Source organism: Doryrhamphus excisus, linkage group LG9 (assembly GCF_037039965.1).
Source record: "Doryrhamphus excisus strain RoL-2023G ecotype Guam linkage group LG9, RoL_Dexc_Guam_v1.1, whole genome shotgun sequence".
NCBI lineage: Eukaryota > Metazoa > Chordata > Actinopteri > Syngnathiformes > Syngnathidae > Doryrhamphus > Doryrhamphus excisus.
In genome coordinates, this window is record NC_136365.1 from 11522734 (window position 1) to 11539911 (window position 17178).

The 17178-nt window shown below is 43.8% G+C and overlaps 2 protein-coding genes across 2 annotated transcripts; one reads left to right on the top strand and one right to left on the bottom strand.

Moving 5' to 3' along the window:
- Positions 1–1237: 1237 nt before the first annotated feature.
- Positions 1238–11363, bottom strand: LOC131135832 (uncharacterized). The gene is made up of 5 exons (XM_058082168.2): positions 10771–11363; positions 7570–7736; positions 6653–6698; positions 4342–6569; positions 1238–3467 (listed from the first exon to the last, which is right to left on the bottom strand). Exons 1-5 carry the CDS (start codon positions 11018–11020, stop codon positions 1341–1343), a joined length of 4818 nt encoding a protein of 1605 aa, XP_057938151.2. The 5' UTR covers positions 11021–11363; the 3' UTR covers positions 1238–1340.
- A 69-nt stretch (positions 11364–11432) lies between these two features.
- LOC131135833 (uncharacterized) lies at positions 11433–17175 on the top strand. Its single transcript, XM_058082183.2, has 4 exons — positions 11433–12215; positions 13650–13765; positions 13844–13931; positions 14958–17175. Exons 1-4 carry the CDS (start codon positions 11942–11944, stop codon positions 16010–16012), a joined length of 1533 nt encoding a protein of 510 aa, XP_057938166.2. The 5' UTR covers positions 11433–11941; the 3' UTR covers positions 16013–17175.
- The last annotated feature ends 3 nt before the right edge of the window (positions 17176–17178 follow it).

The window sequence follows — 17178 nt, forward strand, 5'->3', positions numbered from 1 at the left end:
TCTCTCTGTGGCAAATTTTTTGTTGGATGTTTAGTTTGGGCTCTATCTTCGTCAGAAGGAGGTGTGCGCAGGGCCAAAATCCACCACTCTGACACTAGAACATCGGAGGCCGAAAAATAACTTTTTTTTTGCAAACAACTCCTCCTCCTGGCCACACCGTTTTAGCTAGCTTGATTTCTTTTGGTGAGAACTTGGAAATCATTGCCCACCTTCCAAAAATGTAACTCTTATGTCTGAGAGATGTACGGATCGCCTTCTGTGGCCCCTAGAAGCGACAAAAGCCCCAAATTTCTCCCATTGACTCCCATGTTAAAGATGCTGTCTTTTTTTCTCCAGCTCTTCAACTTTCTATGTTTTTGACTCGTCTATTGCGGTCATTTTTCAACCGATTTTTACAAAACGAGCAGATCTATGCGAAGCCTCAACCCCGGAGCCACTCACGGTCATCTTGTGGTGTCAATATCGAATCGTTTGGACGTAAGAAGCTTCTGTACGACACACCAGCAAGGATATTTATTCTATGATTTATATTCTTTTGCATGAACTACAACAGCCGGATCCATCAGTGGCATAGATGAACAGAGATACATTACTTCTAGCAAATAAATCATTTTTGAACCAAATCAGTTGAATTTGGATCATTTCCTGCGACACACCTCATCTCCAGGCCTGCTGTATCCTCATGAAAACACTCACATGCGTTATGCCACCTGATAACATACTGCTGATGGCTGGTGCCAAATTCCAACATTTAAATCGAAATGAAAAAAAAAGATGGGTGGGAGCAGTCAGACTGCTTTACTGATGGGCTGACAGGAGTGCTAGAGCGCCTCCTACTGGTCTCAAACTGCTGCGTTTACAGCAATAGTGTTGATTTACTTTGGCAATGTGGGGAAGTATTTATCACTGCAGTGTAAGATCTGCTGGCCTTGCTGCTTTTTGTCCTTTTAAGTGGCTGCTTTCATTGCAAAAAAACACAAGGAGCATAAACCTGGTTTCTCTGAGCTTGTCATAATAGTTGGACCAAAGTTACTCAGAGTACAACGAGTTTTGTAATGTTTTTCACGACTAAAGGGTTGGCTGATTTAGAAGGTAGACCTGTAAAGCATACTTATATCTGACTAATAAAACTGCAACACGCAACAGTCGTAATACAATTCGTTTTTATATTATATATTATATCGTTTTCATTATATTGCAATGAAAATAAATAATTCAACACAAGTCTATGTGATGGCTTTTCTTCTTTTTTATTGAATTCACCTCCTCTATCAATTGTGACAACATAAACGTGTCACATGAGACATTTGTAAAGAAAACAACTTGTAGACTAACTCTTCTCATTGGATTTTATGTACATTTCTAACGTGCTTCTTCAAGTGGCCTGACTGTGTAAAGTGTTTCGGGCAGTGAGGACAAGAATGCGGTTTCTCCCCAGTGTGGATTAACTTGTGTCTTTTCAAGTTATTGTAGTCTAAAAATCCTTTCCCACAGTATGGGCACCAGTGTCTTTTCTCTCCGTTATGCCACCTGAGATGCACCTTTAGTTCCACTTTCCTTACAAACTTTTTTTCACACAAGTGGCAGTGGAATGGTTTCTCCCCCGTGTGGATCCGTATGTGGTCCTCCACGTCTCGCTTTGTGAAGAAGGCCTTGTTGCAGATCTGGCAGACAAATGGTTTAATTTTCCCATGCACCATCTGGATGTGTTTGGCAAGTCCAAATCCGTAGACGAAACCCTTCCCGCACTGCTGGCAGATATGGATCCTACCGTTGCGGTGCACTCTGCCGTGCCGTCTCAGACCCTTGGCGTCAGGAAAGCTCTTCCCGCACAGGGCACAGCAGAACGGTCTGTGGCCTGTGTGGAGACTGATGTGGCTCTCGAGGGCAGCCCCGCTGCTGAGAACACGACCGCATTCGCCACACTGGTTCTTGAGCAGTCGAGAACCGGCGAGGTTTAAGGGCTGCAGTGGTGATGCAACAGGCGCCGCTTTGACAGGTAGCGGCTGGGGTGAAAGACTCAGGTGAGAAACGACAGTGTGAGTTTGAGCTCTTGGGGGCCGTGCCTCTTTCTGGATGGGTGACATTGAAGAGGCTTTTCCCCTGAAGGAGGTAGTTTCCATGCTTCCTTCCCTGCTCCCAGTCTCTTCGCCGACACAACTGTGGGCCACTTGGTTTGTTTTGATTAATTTGGGTTGTTTTGATTTGTTCATTTTTGCTATAGTTGTAGCTTTTGCCGCTTTTGCCAATTTCTGGGCATTACGTAATTTGATGTTTTCAGTCTTTGCTTTTGCCGCTGTAGCCAATTTCTGGGCATTACGTAATTTGACATTTTCTGAAATACTACAATTTTGACTGAATCTGGGCTTCTTGGCAATAGCTTCACTTGGACTGGTACCGTCTGTTGCGGGTGGAGTATTCCCCAAAATCTTCAACTGTTTCGCTGTGTGCTCTTCTTCGGCTAAATTAGGACTATCGAGTAATTCACTGCAGGACTTTTTAGACCTAGAACAACTTTTCATTAAATTGGACTCCTTTGGAGTGACAGCAGGAAAATGGGGTTTGCTTGAAGCAGCATCATCCCTGCTTGACCTTGGCCTTAAAGTCTCAGTCTTTTTAAGGGCCGACCTGTCCTGGTGTGGGTAATTTGTTTGGGTCTTTTTGGGGACAGCATTTTCCTGAGCGGTGATACACCTTTTACGATACCCAGATGGGAACGTAATCTTTTGAGGACGGGCGGTGTCTTTAGTCGTACTTGACCTCAGACACACAGTAGTAGCTTTTGACTTGGTTGAGCTAACCTCATCTTCGCTCGTCCTGATGCTGCCATTGCTATCTAGAAATGAACTGAGGTAGACAGAGCATTCTAGCTTTTTGCTTTCACATTCTTGAGCAATAATTGGTTCTTTTGGGTTTCTTGGCAAGGGTTCTGTTGGTGCTACTGTTTTGAAACTGTCGTCATCTAATGTACGCTGTGTTGGGTTTCCCTGGGTGATGCTTTCCCCAGTGTCTGGCAGTGAGGAAATAATGAAAGTGCTGTTTGTCCTGCTTTGAAGAGACAATGCGTCTTTGCTGACAACTGGGTCTTTGGGGCAAACAAGAACTGTCGGTAAAGTAGTTCTTTCAGGTAGACTGATATCTGTAGTCCTTTGTGTCTTGAGCGTTGTTTGGCAAAAGCTGGTTTCGGTTTGTAGCTCTGGGGGAGCTTTTGTGCTGACAGGAATGGACTCGGCGGACTCTTGGTCAGTAGTGCCGACGTTCTCCAATGAAGGTTTCTTGGCGCTCACGAGGCGATGCTGTTTTCCTTCAAGTGGCTCAGGGTGTGTGTCTCTTCTTTTAGCTAGGGAGTGCATTTTGAGGTGCGATCGAAGACGGGCGACAATTGATTTTTTCGGCGGCTTTCTGCTGTGATCTGCTTTTGTCCCATCTTCAGTGGCGCGGCCTTCTGCAAACCCATTTGTTGATACCTAGAACATATAAATACATGCATTTACTGGTTTTGCAGCACATGTAGTATTTCGCATTGGATTAGCCGGGGTTAGGCATCGAGTCTACAGCATCACTGGGTACCGGGACTAACATTCCACATTATTTCAATTCCTATTTGTGATGCTCACTTTGCCGACCGAAACGCGAGAAACCGCACCAAACTGGTGCAGTATGCAGTGATGCGAACTCCACATTGGTCTGTTGTGGTGAAGAGACCTGAGCCGAAAGGCAAAGCTCTCAATGACTTTATACCAGTGGATCCAGGTTCCTACCCTCACTTATGGTCATGAGCTTTGGGTAGTGAGCGAAAGGACAAGATCGCTGCTACCAGCGGATGAAATGAGTTTTCTCTGTAGGGAGGCTGGGCTCTGCCTTAGAGAGACGGTGACAAGCACCGTCATCCCAGAGAAGCTTGGAGTAGAACCGCTGCCCCTCTGCATTGAGAGGAGCCAGATGATGTGGCTTGGGCAAGGATGCCCCCCCCCCCAGATGCCAGGTGTTCAGGGCGCGTCCAACCAGTAGAAGGCCTCGAAGAAGACCTAGGACAGGAGCTAAAGCTAAGCAAGTTACTTTACCTGCACGGTATGTCTCTCTTCCCAACTGACAAGGGATTTTCTAAACTGGCACAACACTTTTCAAAATAAGAGGGCTATATCCTGTTTGTGTTATCAAAATAAGAGTGTCATTAAAATATAGCTTCCACCAACAGTGAGTGTAATATGTGTGAAAGTGCCCTCCTGTCAAAAGAAACATAGTGACATTTATATTCAACAATTCCTAGCCCTAGTCATAAACAAAGAAAGTCATAGTTACTGTACCATCACGGTAGCAAACACGCTACATTCACATTACCTTTTGGGGATCCTGGTTTATAGGTATCACTGCCAACTGTGCAAGGAACTGTGTTTTAGTCCACTGTGAACGGGGGTCAGATAGGTCCTTGGGTATGATGGGGGTTAACTGTATCACTTTGCTTATGATGGCTTCATTCGTGGTGGAAGAAGGCTCCGTCGGTTGACGGGGTAGAGTCGATAACTCAGCCTTGTCGATATCGATTGTTGATTTCACAGAGACACATTTGTGCACACCGGAAGGCGAACGAGGTGGCACACAAGCGGCTGGTTCCTCTTCCAAAATGGCGGCTGACGATATATTCTCTGACACAGAAGAGTCACTGAGAGCTCCATCAGCAGAGGTTTCTTTTGAAGTGGGAGAAAGGCTGGTTGATAACCCAGAAACTTCTGGGGCTGGGGCTGTTGCCTGGACGTGTACAGCAGGGGGTGTGCTGTCCGGTTTGGCGACTTCCGACACCTCCCTTTCATGAGACTGCAGTTCTGGAACAACAGCCAGCATAGTGGCCAATGGCGGTGTTTGTGATCTGGCCATCGCTGGGGACACTGGAAAAGAGTCCATTGGTACACTCTCGGTCAATGATGCCTCTGCTTCTTCGGTCATTCCTAGACCATCATAATCCGGTGATAAAATACATGGTATTTGCACAGTCGCCGATGAGTTTTCCTTTCCGTCTGAAGTAATTTGAGGACTTGACTGCGATTTCGACATTTCTACAGAATTCTGCTGTGCAATTAGGATTGCTGCCTCCAACGGTTGTGTCGGACTTGCCATAACAGTTGATGTAGGTCTAGGAATGATTATTTTTATTTGTGTGTGAGTGTGTGACTTCTGCTCTATTGAGCTGATGGTCGTCTCAATGGCCGTTGTGTAGGTGGCGTTCTTCTTCTCAGAGAGTCCCGAAAATGAGGAATATTTATTCTGTGCAGCAGCAACAGTTGACACCACAGCTGAAATCTGAGTTGCGGACAGCGGGGCGATGGTACGTGGTGGATGACTGGAGGATGAAGATTTAGGGTTAACGATGATTTTATTCTGGACTGGGTCTCCCGCTGTTTGTGAAGTTGCTGGCCATATAACCGGAGAAGGTGAGCGCTGCTCCAATGACTCTGCTTCTGTAGATGACACAGATGTAATCATGTTTGACAGGCGGTGCTGTTGCTGCACTACTCCAGTGCGAGACTGGGAATCACTGAATGTGTCTGTCGACTGCTCTGCTGTTGGTGTCTCTTCTCCAGGTTGTGGCGTTGGTTGTGGCTGTGATGATAGCGCTTGAGTAGGTGATGGAGAGTGGACCTCAGATGGTAAGCTACATATGGATTGGGTTGTCTCTTCTTGTGCGGAGGCACGACTCTTCGTTGACTGATCCATCGCTTCAACTAGCAGCATGGCATCCTGAAGCGTTACGGATGTGCTTCGTTCCCTGAGCTTACACGATGGTTCTGGCAGTGATGCTGCAGTCAGTCTGTGTAATGGGAGCCCACCGCTTGTTGCTCGAGTGGACACTTTGTCCGTGCAGAGGTGTGGGGATTGAGGGGATACACCTGTTTCTGAGAGAGGCGCAGCGTTAGGGTTTTCCACGTCTTCCAATACGTCTCTGTTTTGCGCTGATGTTGTAACAATGTTAACTTCTGACTGACTCGGAGAGACTTCTGGAAGCCCACACGACGATGAAGGACAACTCTTGTCTGCATGGCCATTTGATGGAGTCTTTTGCAGGTGTTTCACTTTATTTGAGGGCTGTTTCCTTTCTCTTCTGTTTGTCTTTACTGCCACATCAATTTCAATGTTGGTCTTATCTTTAGTCAAGCCACATATAATTTGTACCCCGTCTGGTTGTTCCTTCAGCAGTGTTTGCTCCACTTGCTGTTCTTCTGCAAGGGGAACAACACTGTGCTGCACCACAGCGACATGGGCATGCTCCTTTCCAGTGGTTTCACTTAATGATCGTTGTTGAATTTTTACCTGTGATGCTGCTGGCGGTTCTTTGAAGGTTGTAGGACCGGTGCAGCCTTTCATCCTGAATTCTGATGACATTTGGTCAGCACTGGATGCCATGTTATTACTTATTGTAGAATGTGAGTTCATTGACTGATTCTGTGACTCAAGTAAATTGCAATCGTGTTCCAGACTGGCTTGAACTAGACCCTCGTCACGTCCGTACAAACATAGCTGGTCAATCCGGGGGCCTTCTGTTTCAGTTCCACCGGGAGAGCTTGGTGTTGAATCTGTGGGTGGAAAGCAAGAAATAATTGTCAAATAGATGGCTTGACTGCATAATCAGTTCCATAGAATGGCAAGAATGACTTACCTGGAACAGTACAGATTTCCTTGCTGCAGACAGTGGCTTCAGAGACCTTCAAAATACCCAGTGGAGAAAAAAAATGGTGAAATTTCACAGCAACCAACTTCAACCACAACATGCATGCACATGACCTCTTGTGAGTGGAAGGATGGGATACAACTAGTGGACTCATGCTGGTGTCGCCAAGATATGTTAATCTTGCTACTTTCGCCGTGAAGAATGAGTTAGATTCGCGCTCAAATGTTGAAATACGTACTGGTTCTTGGACCTTTCATCACTGACACCAGCAAGGGAAAAAAAGGACGCTTCGTCGAGGACCCTCCCACACAGAACTGCCCATGGACTATTAGCTTCCAAATTGTTGTGGTGTGGTTTTGGTTGAATTTCTGTTGCTCGATAGTCTTTTTTGATATCATGTTCGTTGTGTGCAAAGCCTTTGCTGAAATACTGGGGGAACCAGAGTAAGTTCTTTGGCATGTCTCCAGGACCATTTTCTGATACCGGTCCTCAGACAAAGTCAAGTTTGAGACTGAATGTGTATTACCAGAGGGTCACCACTCCCGTATATCTTTGTTCGAACGGGCCAAGGAAAACACAAGCACTGATGCAGGTAGAAGAAAGTCAAAAACCCACAAGTGTGCCAAAGTGGCAGTGAACAGATCCACATTTTTTCTCCTAGATGTATTCTACAGTTTTGAGAATGATATAGTATATTTCACGCCATATTTCAAGGCTGCTGACTCGTCGTTCTATCTGGCAAGATAGCCAGTGAACCAAACGTATTCCTTTTAACAACTTACCACTTCCACACCACCAGATATCACCTGTACAAACTCCCAAGTGTGTGACAATGGTCAACATGTTAAATCTCAGACAGGTTGTGTTTTGTCTTAATGTTTTGCAAGCAAATTCTACACACACACCTCAGGTTTTGCCAGCTGATAATGTCCTCCTTTTGTAGCATCATAGTCGTGGTCCTTCAGCAGGTTGTATACCAGCTCCTCTTGATCAAACCGATGGTTTTGATGATCAGTGTTTTGTTCCATTGGTTGACACTGCATACCGAGCAAAGGGTGACCGGGAAGAAGGTCTGCAAACATGAATACAAGTCAAACCAGAAATTAATGGTACCATGCCTTTGTCACGCCAAGCAGAACCCATAAACAATGCTCCATATGTTCAGGCCTCGTCGGTATTTATCTGTTTAGGATCTGAGGAAAAAATTAAAAATTAAAGAATGACATAGTCATTTTGGTCCATACGCAAACTCACACAGCACCCCCACAGCAGACAGAGCAGCAAATAGGATGACATGTTTAACTTTTAAGTGAGGTTCCTCATGTTGTATTCGAAATAAGAGGTGAGCAGTGTAGCAGTTTCTCCGGTCCCAGTCACAAATGTGTCACGGATTTCGTTCCTTTAAAGCATCTAGTTAAATACCTTTCTGTCTGACTTCCACAAACAAGCAAGCTGACAAAGTTGACTCATCCAGGACTCGAAAGAAAGCGAAACGGAAGAGTGAACAGAAGCAGTCAGACCGGCTTCAAAAGCAGTGGGTTCAGTTCAAGTCGAACGTGATGAAGCCAACATGGAAAAGCAAAATAAATCCCGGAATCAATGCACACATTTGCAGCTAAAATACCTCTTTTTGCAGGTTGTTTCCAATTCAAGTTCAACAATGACATAAATCACTTTTCACGGACAGCAACATAATACAGGTGGTGCTCCATTCGTTTCGTGCTTGCCAAGGCTCCAGGGTGAATTAAAAAGGAAGGAGGAAGGAGAAACGCCCACCCATACTGGACACATGTTTGGTATCAACCTTTGAAGCGCCATAATCGCAAAATTGTGTCAAGCAACGTTGTTGAATTTAACACTCCACAAAGACAAATATGATGGGTCGTGTAGTTACTACTTTTCACCAGGAGATGGCTATCCACATTTTGTAAAATATCAATATTTCTAGTAAGCACCATATGAAAAACAAGCATATGTTCATATGGATATAGACTGGATTTGATGCCTCCGCCAAGATGGCGCCACCAAAGTGCAAGCTAGTTAAGGCAGCTCTGTATCTTCTGCTGCGTTTTTAGTCTTTAATAGTGCTTTACTTATTACTTCCTTATTGTTCTTGTGCCATAGCGGCCTCTTAAGCAAGTGTGCAGCTATGGATGTTCATGTTGTTACGTTTGTAGTTTGCCGTTTCCTCCATTCTTGACACTCGGGATCAGCTATTAGCGTTGAGCGTCTCTTCGCTACAGCGAGTGATCGTAGATCCCCGCAGAGATATGGAGGAGAGGCTGCGTTGCAGGATTGAACAGCAAAAAGACAGTATAAAGGTTATTTTATAAAGACGGTATCAACCATGTTTACCGTCAGTTGTCATGGGAACGTGAGATGGAAGCGCTAACCCGGCTACAGAGACTACTGTGACTGCGGCATGATTGCACTGAAGGTTCAACATTAGATTTTGTAAAGGACCTTATAGGCTAGATAACATTTGTGTATGTTTGTTTGAAATCAATACTACTACTAATAATAATAATGATATGGAATTAGTTCTGGGTATATTTATAATTTCTCTCACAACGTTTTGAATGTGTTTTGTTTGGTTGTTATTTTTTTCTCTTCTCTTTTGAATGAGCTCTGTGTGACATGGAAGCTACTCACCTGCTCCATTTGTAGTCCTGTAGGACACAGTTTTCAAGGCAGCCGGCAGGTGAATTTTCTATATTTATTCAAAGATAATGCACTATTTTATTTCAGCGGCAATTGTTCCATAAGATTGTTTACATTTTTATAAAACTTTGCATGCACATTTGGCTTTGCCTTTTGTTTAAACTCACTACGTGGAAAAAATATGGGGATATATGTATCTTGTATATGGATGTTCTACCTAAATATATCAGGATATGACTTTGGGTGATACTTTGTTCTCATTTCCAGTATGCCTTTATCACTAACCATTTTCAAGCCACAACCTTTAAAAATAGTAGCAGCAAATCTGAATATTTTGTTGAAAAAACCTCTGGCACCTCAAGGGTTAAACGTGTGATGATCACGACCTTCATTCAGGATCAAGATGTTATCATTGAGCATGATGAAGCTTCTGCTCCTATGAAAGGGACAGTAATAACTAAGCAGCATAGTGGTCTTACTATTGAGATGGAAAGGTTGTTAGTGCTGGAAGAGTCAATATCCCGAGTTAGCCTTATGTCGGTTCAGGAGAAGTATCAAACAATGTTATCCTGTGGTCTATTCCCACTTACTATTCATTTAATTATTGTAATTCCTTATTTGATTACTGAATTATACATGTCCTTCATGGGTTCCGTGTACAGTGTGACTTAGGTGTTCATTTTGGAATCTATTTCAGAATTTATTTAGGAATATGATTTGTCTTATACCAAACTCATCTTGCATCATAGTCTAACTAAGACCACATTAATACTTTTTCATTCTCTGTCTCTCTCTGGCACACACACACACACACAATTCCATATATCTTGTCAAATATCCCAACAGTACCTTTCACATACCTTACAGCAACTATATAGTTATATTTGACACCTAACACCACATTTCAACCCATACATCTTCTAAGGGAGTCTCCCTGTAGCTCCACTTAGCAGACCACCTTCTTGTCTATTCTCAAACGTCTTCTTGTGTCATCAGTCCCGGATGCTCGGCCTTTCAAGTGTTCATCAGTTACGTGCTTGGCAGGCTGGACTTTGATCCAGACGCTGCTGGTCGCCGACCGTTTTCCTGTGACCGACTGTGTTGCCTTCAAGTCATGCACCGCGAGTGTCACCGGAAAAGGTGCAGCCTGTGCGATGACACAAAGCTTGCTACCGGAAGTGAAATGCCATCATTTCTCTTCTAATATAGTCAACTTTTGTGTTTTCTGCCGACTGATGTTAGACGGTATTAACATGTTGAGGTGGACATTAGCATTGCTGTAACATTACGCAAGGGGTTTTTGTGTGTATCCTTTCTTGTTTCCCCCCATTTGACTAGATGAACTTAATATAATCATATATACTGCAACATATATCTTTAGAAATACTAACTTTGACAATTAAACGAGCCCCGATAGTATCTGACGACTCCCAAACAAAACTCACCACATTGAACAGCGGAATCACGCATGTCAGGGCCGTCCCATTTACAGGACTCGGTGGTCGACACGGTTTTGGCGTTCTCCTTTTCTCTGGATGTTGTTCTGAGGGCCTCGTTCTCCTTCTTGACCTTGGATAATTCCGACTTTAATTCGTCGACCATAGTTTCGAAAAGTTTCGTAGTTTCCGCGATGGTACTCTTCACTATACTCTCCATAAAGGAGGCGTACTGTGTCTGAAAAGCATCCGCAGACATCCTAGTATGGTGGTCTTTCCTCCGAGTTAGTTATAAGGTTCCTGCGTTTTAGCAGTATTTCCACGTTAGTCGAAATGTGGAGTGACTACCGCCGTCAACATGGCTTCCTGGAACCGTCCTGGCTTTGTGTGTACGTGCATCGTGACGCACATCTGCTGCGGTCGTCTCTGTCAGTAACAGACGACAAGTGCGCACGCGCGGACTTTCAACAAAGAGAAAAAGAATAGCTAATTCTAATTACGAACAAGGTTTCTGTGTCTAAGCCTATCAAAGCTTCAGTGTTTATAGAGTTAGATGTCTAAAACGATAAACGCAAACAATAGTTTTATCGAGTTGATAAGTTTTGACCCTAAGTACTCGCCGTAGTCAAAATGTCGGCAGGGCAAATATTTACGGAACAGAAAATAATTTGATTGTCTGTACATAATTAAGAACAAGTTCTATATTTAATAAGCTATATTTTTAAATTGTTTGTGCAATATTAATTGTCATATTAATTTAATGGCGGTTGTTTTTTCGTATTTTGTCCCTAATTCCTCGCCGTAGTCGAAATGGCGGACGGGTGATTGTTGACGGAACCAAGATGAAATTCACTTGCCGCACAAAATTAAGTATAATTGCTTTTTCATGATAGTTGATAGGTTATTTTTCGTGGCTACCTTTGAATATTAATGCCATATGCATCGTAAGAAGAAAATTACAGTTAATCTTGGTAATGGAAGCCTCTCTGCTGGGCTCACGTTAGCCAACTAAAATAGAGGGTCAGTGCCAGGGGTATTCATCAGATGCCACATTACATCTCCATTGCGATTGTAACGAAACCATCACCCGCAAATGGGACAATTCATGGAGTTAATTCAACTGAAAGTTAGCTCGATAAATACTTGTTAAGCTATTTTCAGGACTGTAACGGCCACCGTCATGGCCGACCCACTCGTGGCCTTTCAGTCGCAACTGTCTGGTGTGATGGAGACTGTCTTCAAAGCTGCCATGTACGAGATCACCAGGCTTGTGGAAGACAGTTTCATGGAGGAGGTTGCACGGTGCAGGGAGCAGGTGGAGCGCTTGAAGAGGAAGCTGAAGTGGTCGGAGAGCCGACGCAAAGAGATGCAGTTGGGCGATGGGGGCCCGAAATGTGCTGACTACGGCGGATTGGAGATGCTTAACGAAGAGAAGCCGGAAATGATCCAGCCAGGTGATATCCCATGTTAAGCGGTTTATCTTCTTGCCTTGTGTCTCTTCAGTCTAACGTGAAAACGAAATTACAACATGGCAGAGTTGTTCATCAACTCCAGTAGTCAACTTGGTGAAAAAAAAGTGACTTCTGTATCAAGAAGTAGGTGTGACGTTCCAGGACCAAGTAAACACGTTTGTAGCATTCTACCCTGGTCACGAGGCAGAGCTCCAGTCTGTGACTAAAATGTTTCAGACATCCATCCATGCATTTTCTATACCGCTTATCCTCACGAGGGTCGTTGGTTGGTTGCGTCGTTCATGCCGTGAACGTCATTGTGATCATTTGATCATGGACGTAGTTAACTAGTTAGTTGATTTATTATTGCCCGACTAATTGACTAGAGGTGTCATTGGCTTAGGTGTTTGTTGTCTTACCTTCATTTGGGCTATGTTTCGGTTATGTTTTTTAAAAAAAAATAGTTGTCTCTGTTTGTTGCATTTTTAATGGTTGCTAAGCCTGAACTCAACTAATGAATGATCTTTTACCATTTAAGACATATAGTATATATAGCCCTAAACATAAATAGTATATATACATAAGCACCACTTACACTATGTACTATGTCCATTTAAGACATATAGTATATATACATAAGCACCATTTACACTATGTACTATGTCCATTTAAGACATATAGTATATATAGCCATAAACTTAACTTAATCGACAAAGATTTTGGGAGAATACTCGATGGCTAAAATATTCAATAGCTGCAGCCCTAGTACCAATTAATCACATTATATTAGTGATTACTGTATATGCTTAGTTTCGGCAAGTTTATTTTTGAGACCATTTCTACACAAGGTAATTCAAGGTGCTTTACAGGAAAGAAGGGGACAGTCACATCATAAAGTTATTTCATGATGTGCAGATACAATACTTTCAGTTGTCAAATGCGCTGTTGAATGGAAGCGCTTTTAGCCTGGATTTGAACTTTGCCAAAGTTAAGAGTAGTTGCACATCTTCTGGAAGACTGTTCCAGATTTTGGCAGCAAGAATGTGAAACACAGCCTCATCGTGTTTAGTCTGGGCACCTCCAGGAGACCACTCCCTGAGCTTCTTGGAGCCCGTGGTGGCTCATATGGCTTGAAGATGTCAGAAATGTATTTTGGTTCTACACCATGAAAACTCATGCACACAATCTAAGCTGTTTTAAAGACCATTCTCCGACCGACTGGAAGCCATTGCAGTGATTTAAGCACTGGACTAAAATTGGCATATTTCCTGGTTCTAGCCAAAACTCGAGCAGCAGCATTCTGGATGTATTGCAGCTGTTTTACAGCTGGTTTAGTGGGTCCGGCAAGAAGACTGTTACAGTAATAGTCCAATGTGTTTGTACAAAAGGGTTTTGCACAACACAAATCCCAAATATTTTCACTTTTCCTCCCTGCAGAGCATAATCTTAAGCAAGAGTTTGGGATGCAAGAAGCTCTGCAAAGCCAAGAGGGAGCTGATAGACAAACATGTCGTTCAGAGGAGGAGGCCAGCACTGACATGAAAGCATCACAGGTATTTGCTGTCTATGACTCTTTGTATTGAACAAACATGGTCGGATGACAAAGTTGGTTTGGTTTTTCTTGCCGGCAGTCTTCAAATGTTCAGAATTTGGACCGGCTGCTCAAGGAGGAAGCCCTTCGCATCACACCCGAAGCAAATGATTCGGAGGATTTGGATGGTGAGTATCTTATCTTTATCCGGCATGCTCCGATTGATCGTATGCCGTGTGGAACTTAACTACCAACACATGTCACAAAAACTTTCTTGCGGGGTAGCTCGTTAAGAATCTTTAAGTGAATGCGGGATTTGAAGAACAGACACTCGACTGAGATGGGGAGTTTGCGAGACTCACGGTGTGGTCATCAGTCAAACGGCTGGACAACACAGTCAGAAGGCGAAGCAGCAGGGACCTAGGTATATTGTATGTTCCCTTGTAAAAGTAAATCAAATGTTTTTGTCGACATTAATGTGATTTTCTGGTTAATTTTTTCAAATCTGGGCCACATGAAAAAAAAAATCACACACTCTCCACCCATTTTTAATAGCTAATTACAAGTTTTATTAAGATACCTATTTTTAGATTTATGTTATTTATATTTATATAGCAGGGCTGCATGGCGGTCGAGTGGTTAGCGCGCAAACCTCACAGCGAGAAGACCCGAGTTCAATCCCACCCTAGGTCATCTCTGTGTGGAGTTTGCATGTTCTCCCCGTGCATGCGTGGGTTCTCTCTGGGTACTCCGGTTTCCTCCCACATTCCAAAAACATGCTAGGTTAATTGGCGACTCCAAATTGTCCATAGGTATGAATGTGAGTGTGAATGGTTGTTTGTCTATATGTGCCCTGTGATTGGCTGGCCATCAGTCCAGGGTGTACCCCGCCTCTCGCCCGAAGACAGCTGGGATAAGCTCCAGCAACCTCCGCGACCCTCGTGAGAATAAGCGGGAGAAAATGAATGAATGAATGAATATTTATACAGCAGGCATCCTTTGTCTGGAGAGACAATGGTAGCGGCTTAGGGTAGTATCATAAATGTATCATAAATCCATGTCATCAGTGTCTCGTAATCGGCATAAAACTCTCATCATAGCATACCTCATTTTTATCTCATTTATATTGCCCTGCAACCCCAATGAGGTTTGAGCGGCACAGGAAGTGAATGAATTATTGATGTTGCTTCTTGTCTCCTGTTTGTGTTAATTAGAAACGCAGACAGCATCTCTGCCAGGGCCAAGTAAACACTCCAGATTACAGAGAAAGTCGGACATCAACTGGGAAGCATTCAACCAGAGGCTAGAATCGTCTCCAACAGTTGATTCGGGCGGCCAGTTGCAAACACCTCTCCAGGGCAGGTACGTCATGGACGACATTAAAAACAGTGGCTATGGAGACGAGAGCATGATAGACATCGACAACTTGGAAGTGCAAGGATCATCACAACCAAGCATTTCGTACACTGGTCACTATGAAGGGGATGTTGACGCACCGGAGGAGGCTGAGCGGCAAACGTTCCAAACAGGGGAAGCTATATATAGAGGCGGGACGGGGCTCAGGACTAATGCTGATTCAAGACAATTCTCTTGTTTGCTGATCACTGAGGAAGGATACATTCAGAATCAGAGCCTCTTGCACTCTGCACACGCTTCAAGTGAGAGATTGAGCTACCAGGACCAAAATGTTGACATTCACTCAGGTTTGGCTGGTGGAGGAGATCTGTATGGACACCCAAAGGCGTTCCACGCTTGTGATAATGCACATCAGAGAGTAGGGAGAGGAGCGAGGGGGCATATTTGTAACCAGCCCCTTCCTCCTTCTGCCCCTCTGAAGGCACAAAAGCAAGCAAACAGGGGAACCACGGGGCAAACATCGACTCAAGTCGGTCAACTCAACGTCCACCAGAAGACCCACTCAGGGCAGGGGCTTCATGTCTGCAGCCGTTGCGGCAAAGGCTTCCCCACATTCTACGACCTGAAGACTCACCGATGCGGCCAGGCCGGCAACAAGCCTTACTGCTGTACCACATGCGGAAACAAATTCAGCCGTCTTTGGAATCTGAAGCTGCACCAGAGAATCCACACCCAGGAGAAACCCCATCAGTGCGCCACATGTTATAAGAGCTTCACACGAGCAGACATATTAAAGGTGCACCAGCGCACCCACACGGGAGAAAGACCATACTGCTGCACCGCGTGTGGCCTCACTTTTAAACGTCTGGATCATCTGAAAACGCACCAACGCAAACATTTGACACATCTGTAGAGGTATACACATAGAATGAAATGATCTGATAATACAACAAAATACTTCAGCAGCTTTTTCATGTGTGAAAATCTAAAAGGTGTTGCCCGGTCACTTCATTTCTTTGCTATTTCTATTTCATGACATTCCGATGATGATGTTTGTTTGAAAATATAACAGAAGGTTTAATAAACTGTCATTATCTCTGTGATTCCAATGTGGTATCCGGCTGTTTATGATGCACGCATACCGTACAGTGAATTGGTATTCGCTGCATTCCAAAAGATGATTTAAAGGGACCTATGATGTTTTTTTTTACTTTTCTGACCAATAAATGTAGTTAGAATGTTGTATTCTGGTGTTAAACCATGCCAAAGTTTCATATAATGACGTTTGTGCATTCGAAAGTGAGCCCTGAAAGAATTTTGGGATGGTTCAAAATGCTAGGTTTCTGAGGGTGTGGGAAAACAACCCCTTTGTGATGTCACAGAGGAACTGAATTCCTTATATGGGCGTCTCTGTAAGCCAGTTAAGGTCTCCCCCAAGCTCTGGTTCCCTGTTTACTTGCTAGCAATGGCTCGGGAAAGCCACATTGCGTCATGATCTGTGTCGCTCGGCGGTCTCCTGCACACCTGAACCCAATTAGCTTGGGATGGGATTATATAAGCTCCCTGGCAACCTTGATGTTCCCTGTGTGCCTGTTGCATGTCCTCCGCTCTCGGCTAGGTGCAGCACCCTTTGTTCCCTCACTCTCTGGCTTTTATCTCTAGTATCTGCCCGCTGGTTTCCGCCTCTGTGTTTTTTGTTGCTTCGCTGTTTTCTGCGTGCTGACCTTCTGTCAGCTGTGTTTTTTGTTCCCGAGTCTTACTGTTTTTCCAGTAGCCTTTTCACTACTGTGTTTTTGTTTTACTTGGATTCCTTCCTTAGTGTACACTGTAAAACTGGATAAGTTCAATTTACTTAAAAGATTAGAGGAAACCGGTTGCAATGAGTAAGTAATGAGATGAATGAAACTTGAGTGAGTTCAAATTAAAGACTCTAAAGATACTTTATGTACAACGCACTAAAAGCCAAGTTCATTTAACTTAAAATAATTCACAAACATAAATTGCTTTGCACCACCATTAAACTTAATATCTTAAGTTAATTTAACTTAAAATAATTCACAAACATAAATTGCTTTTCAC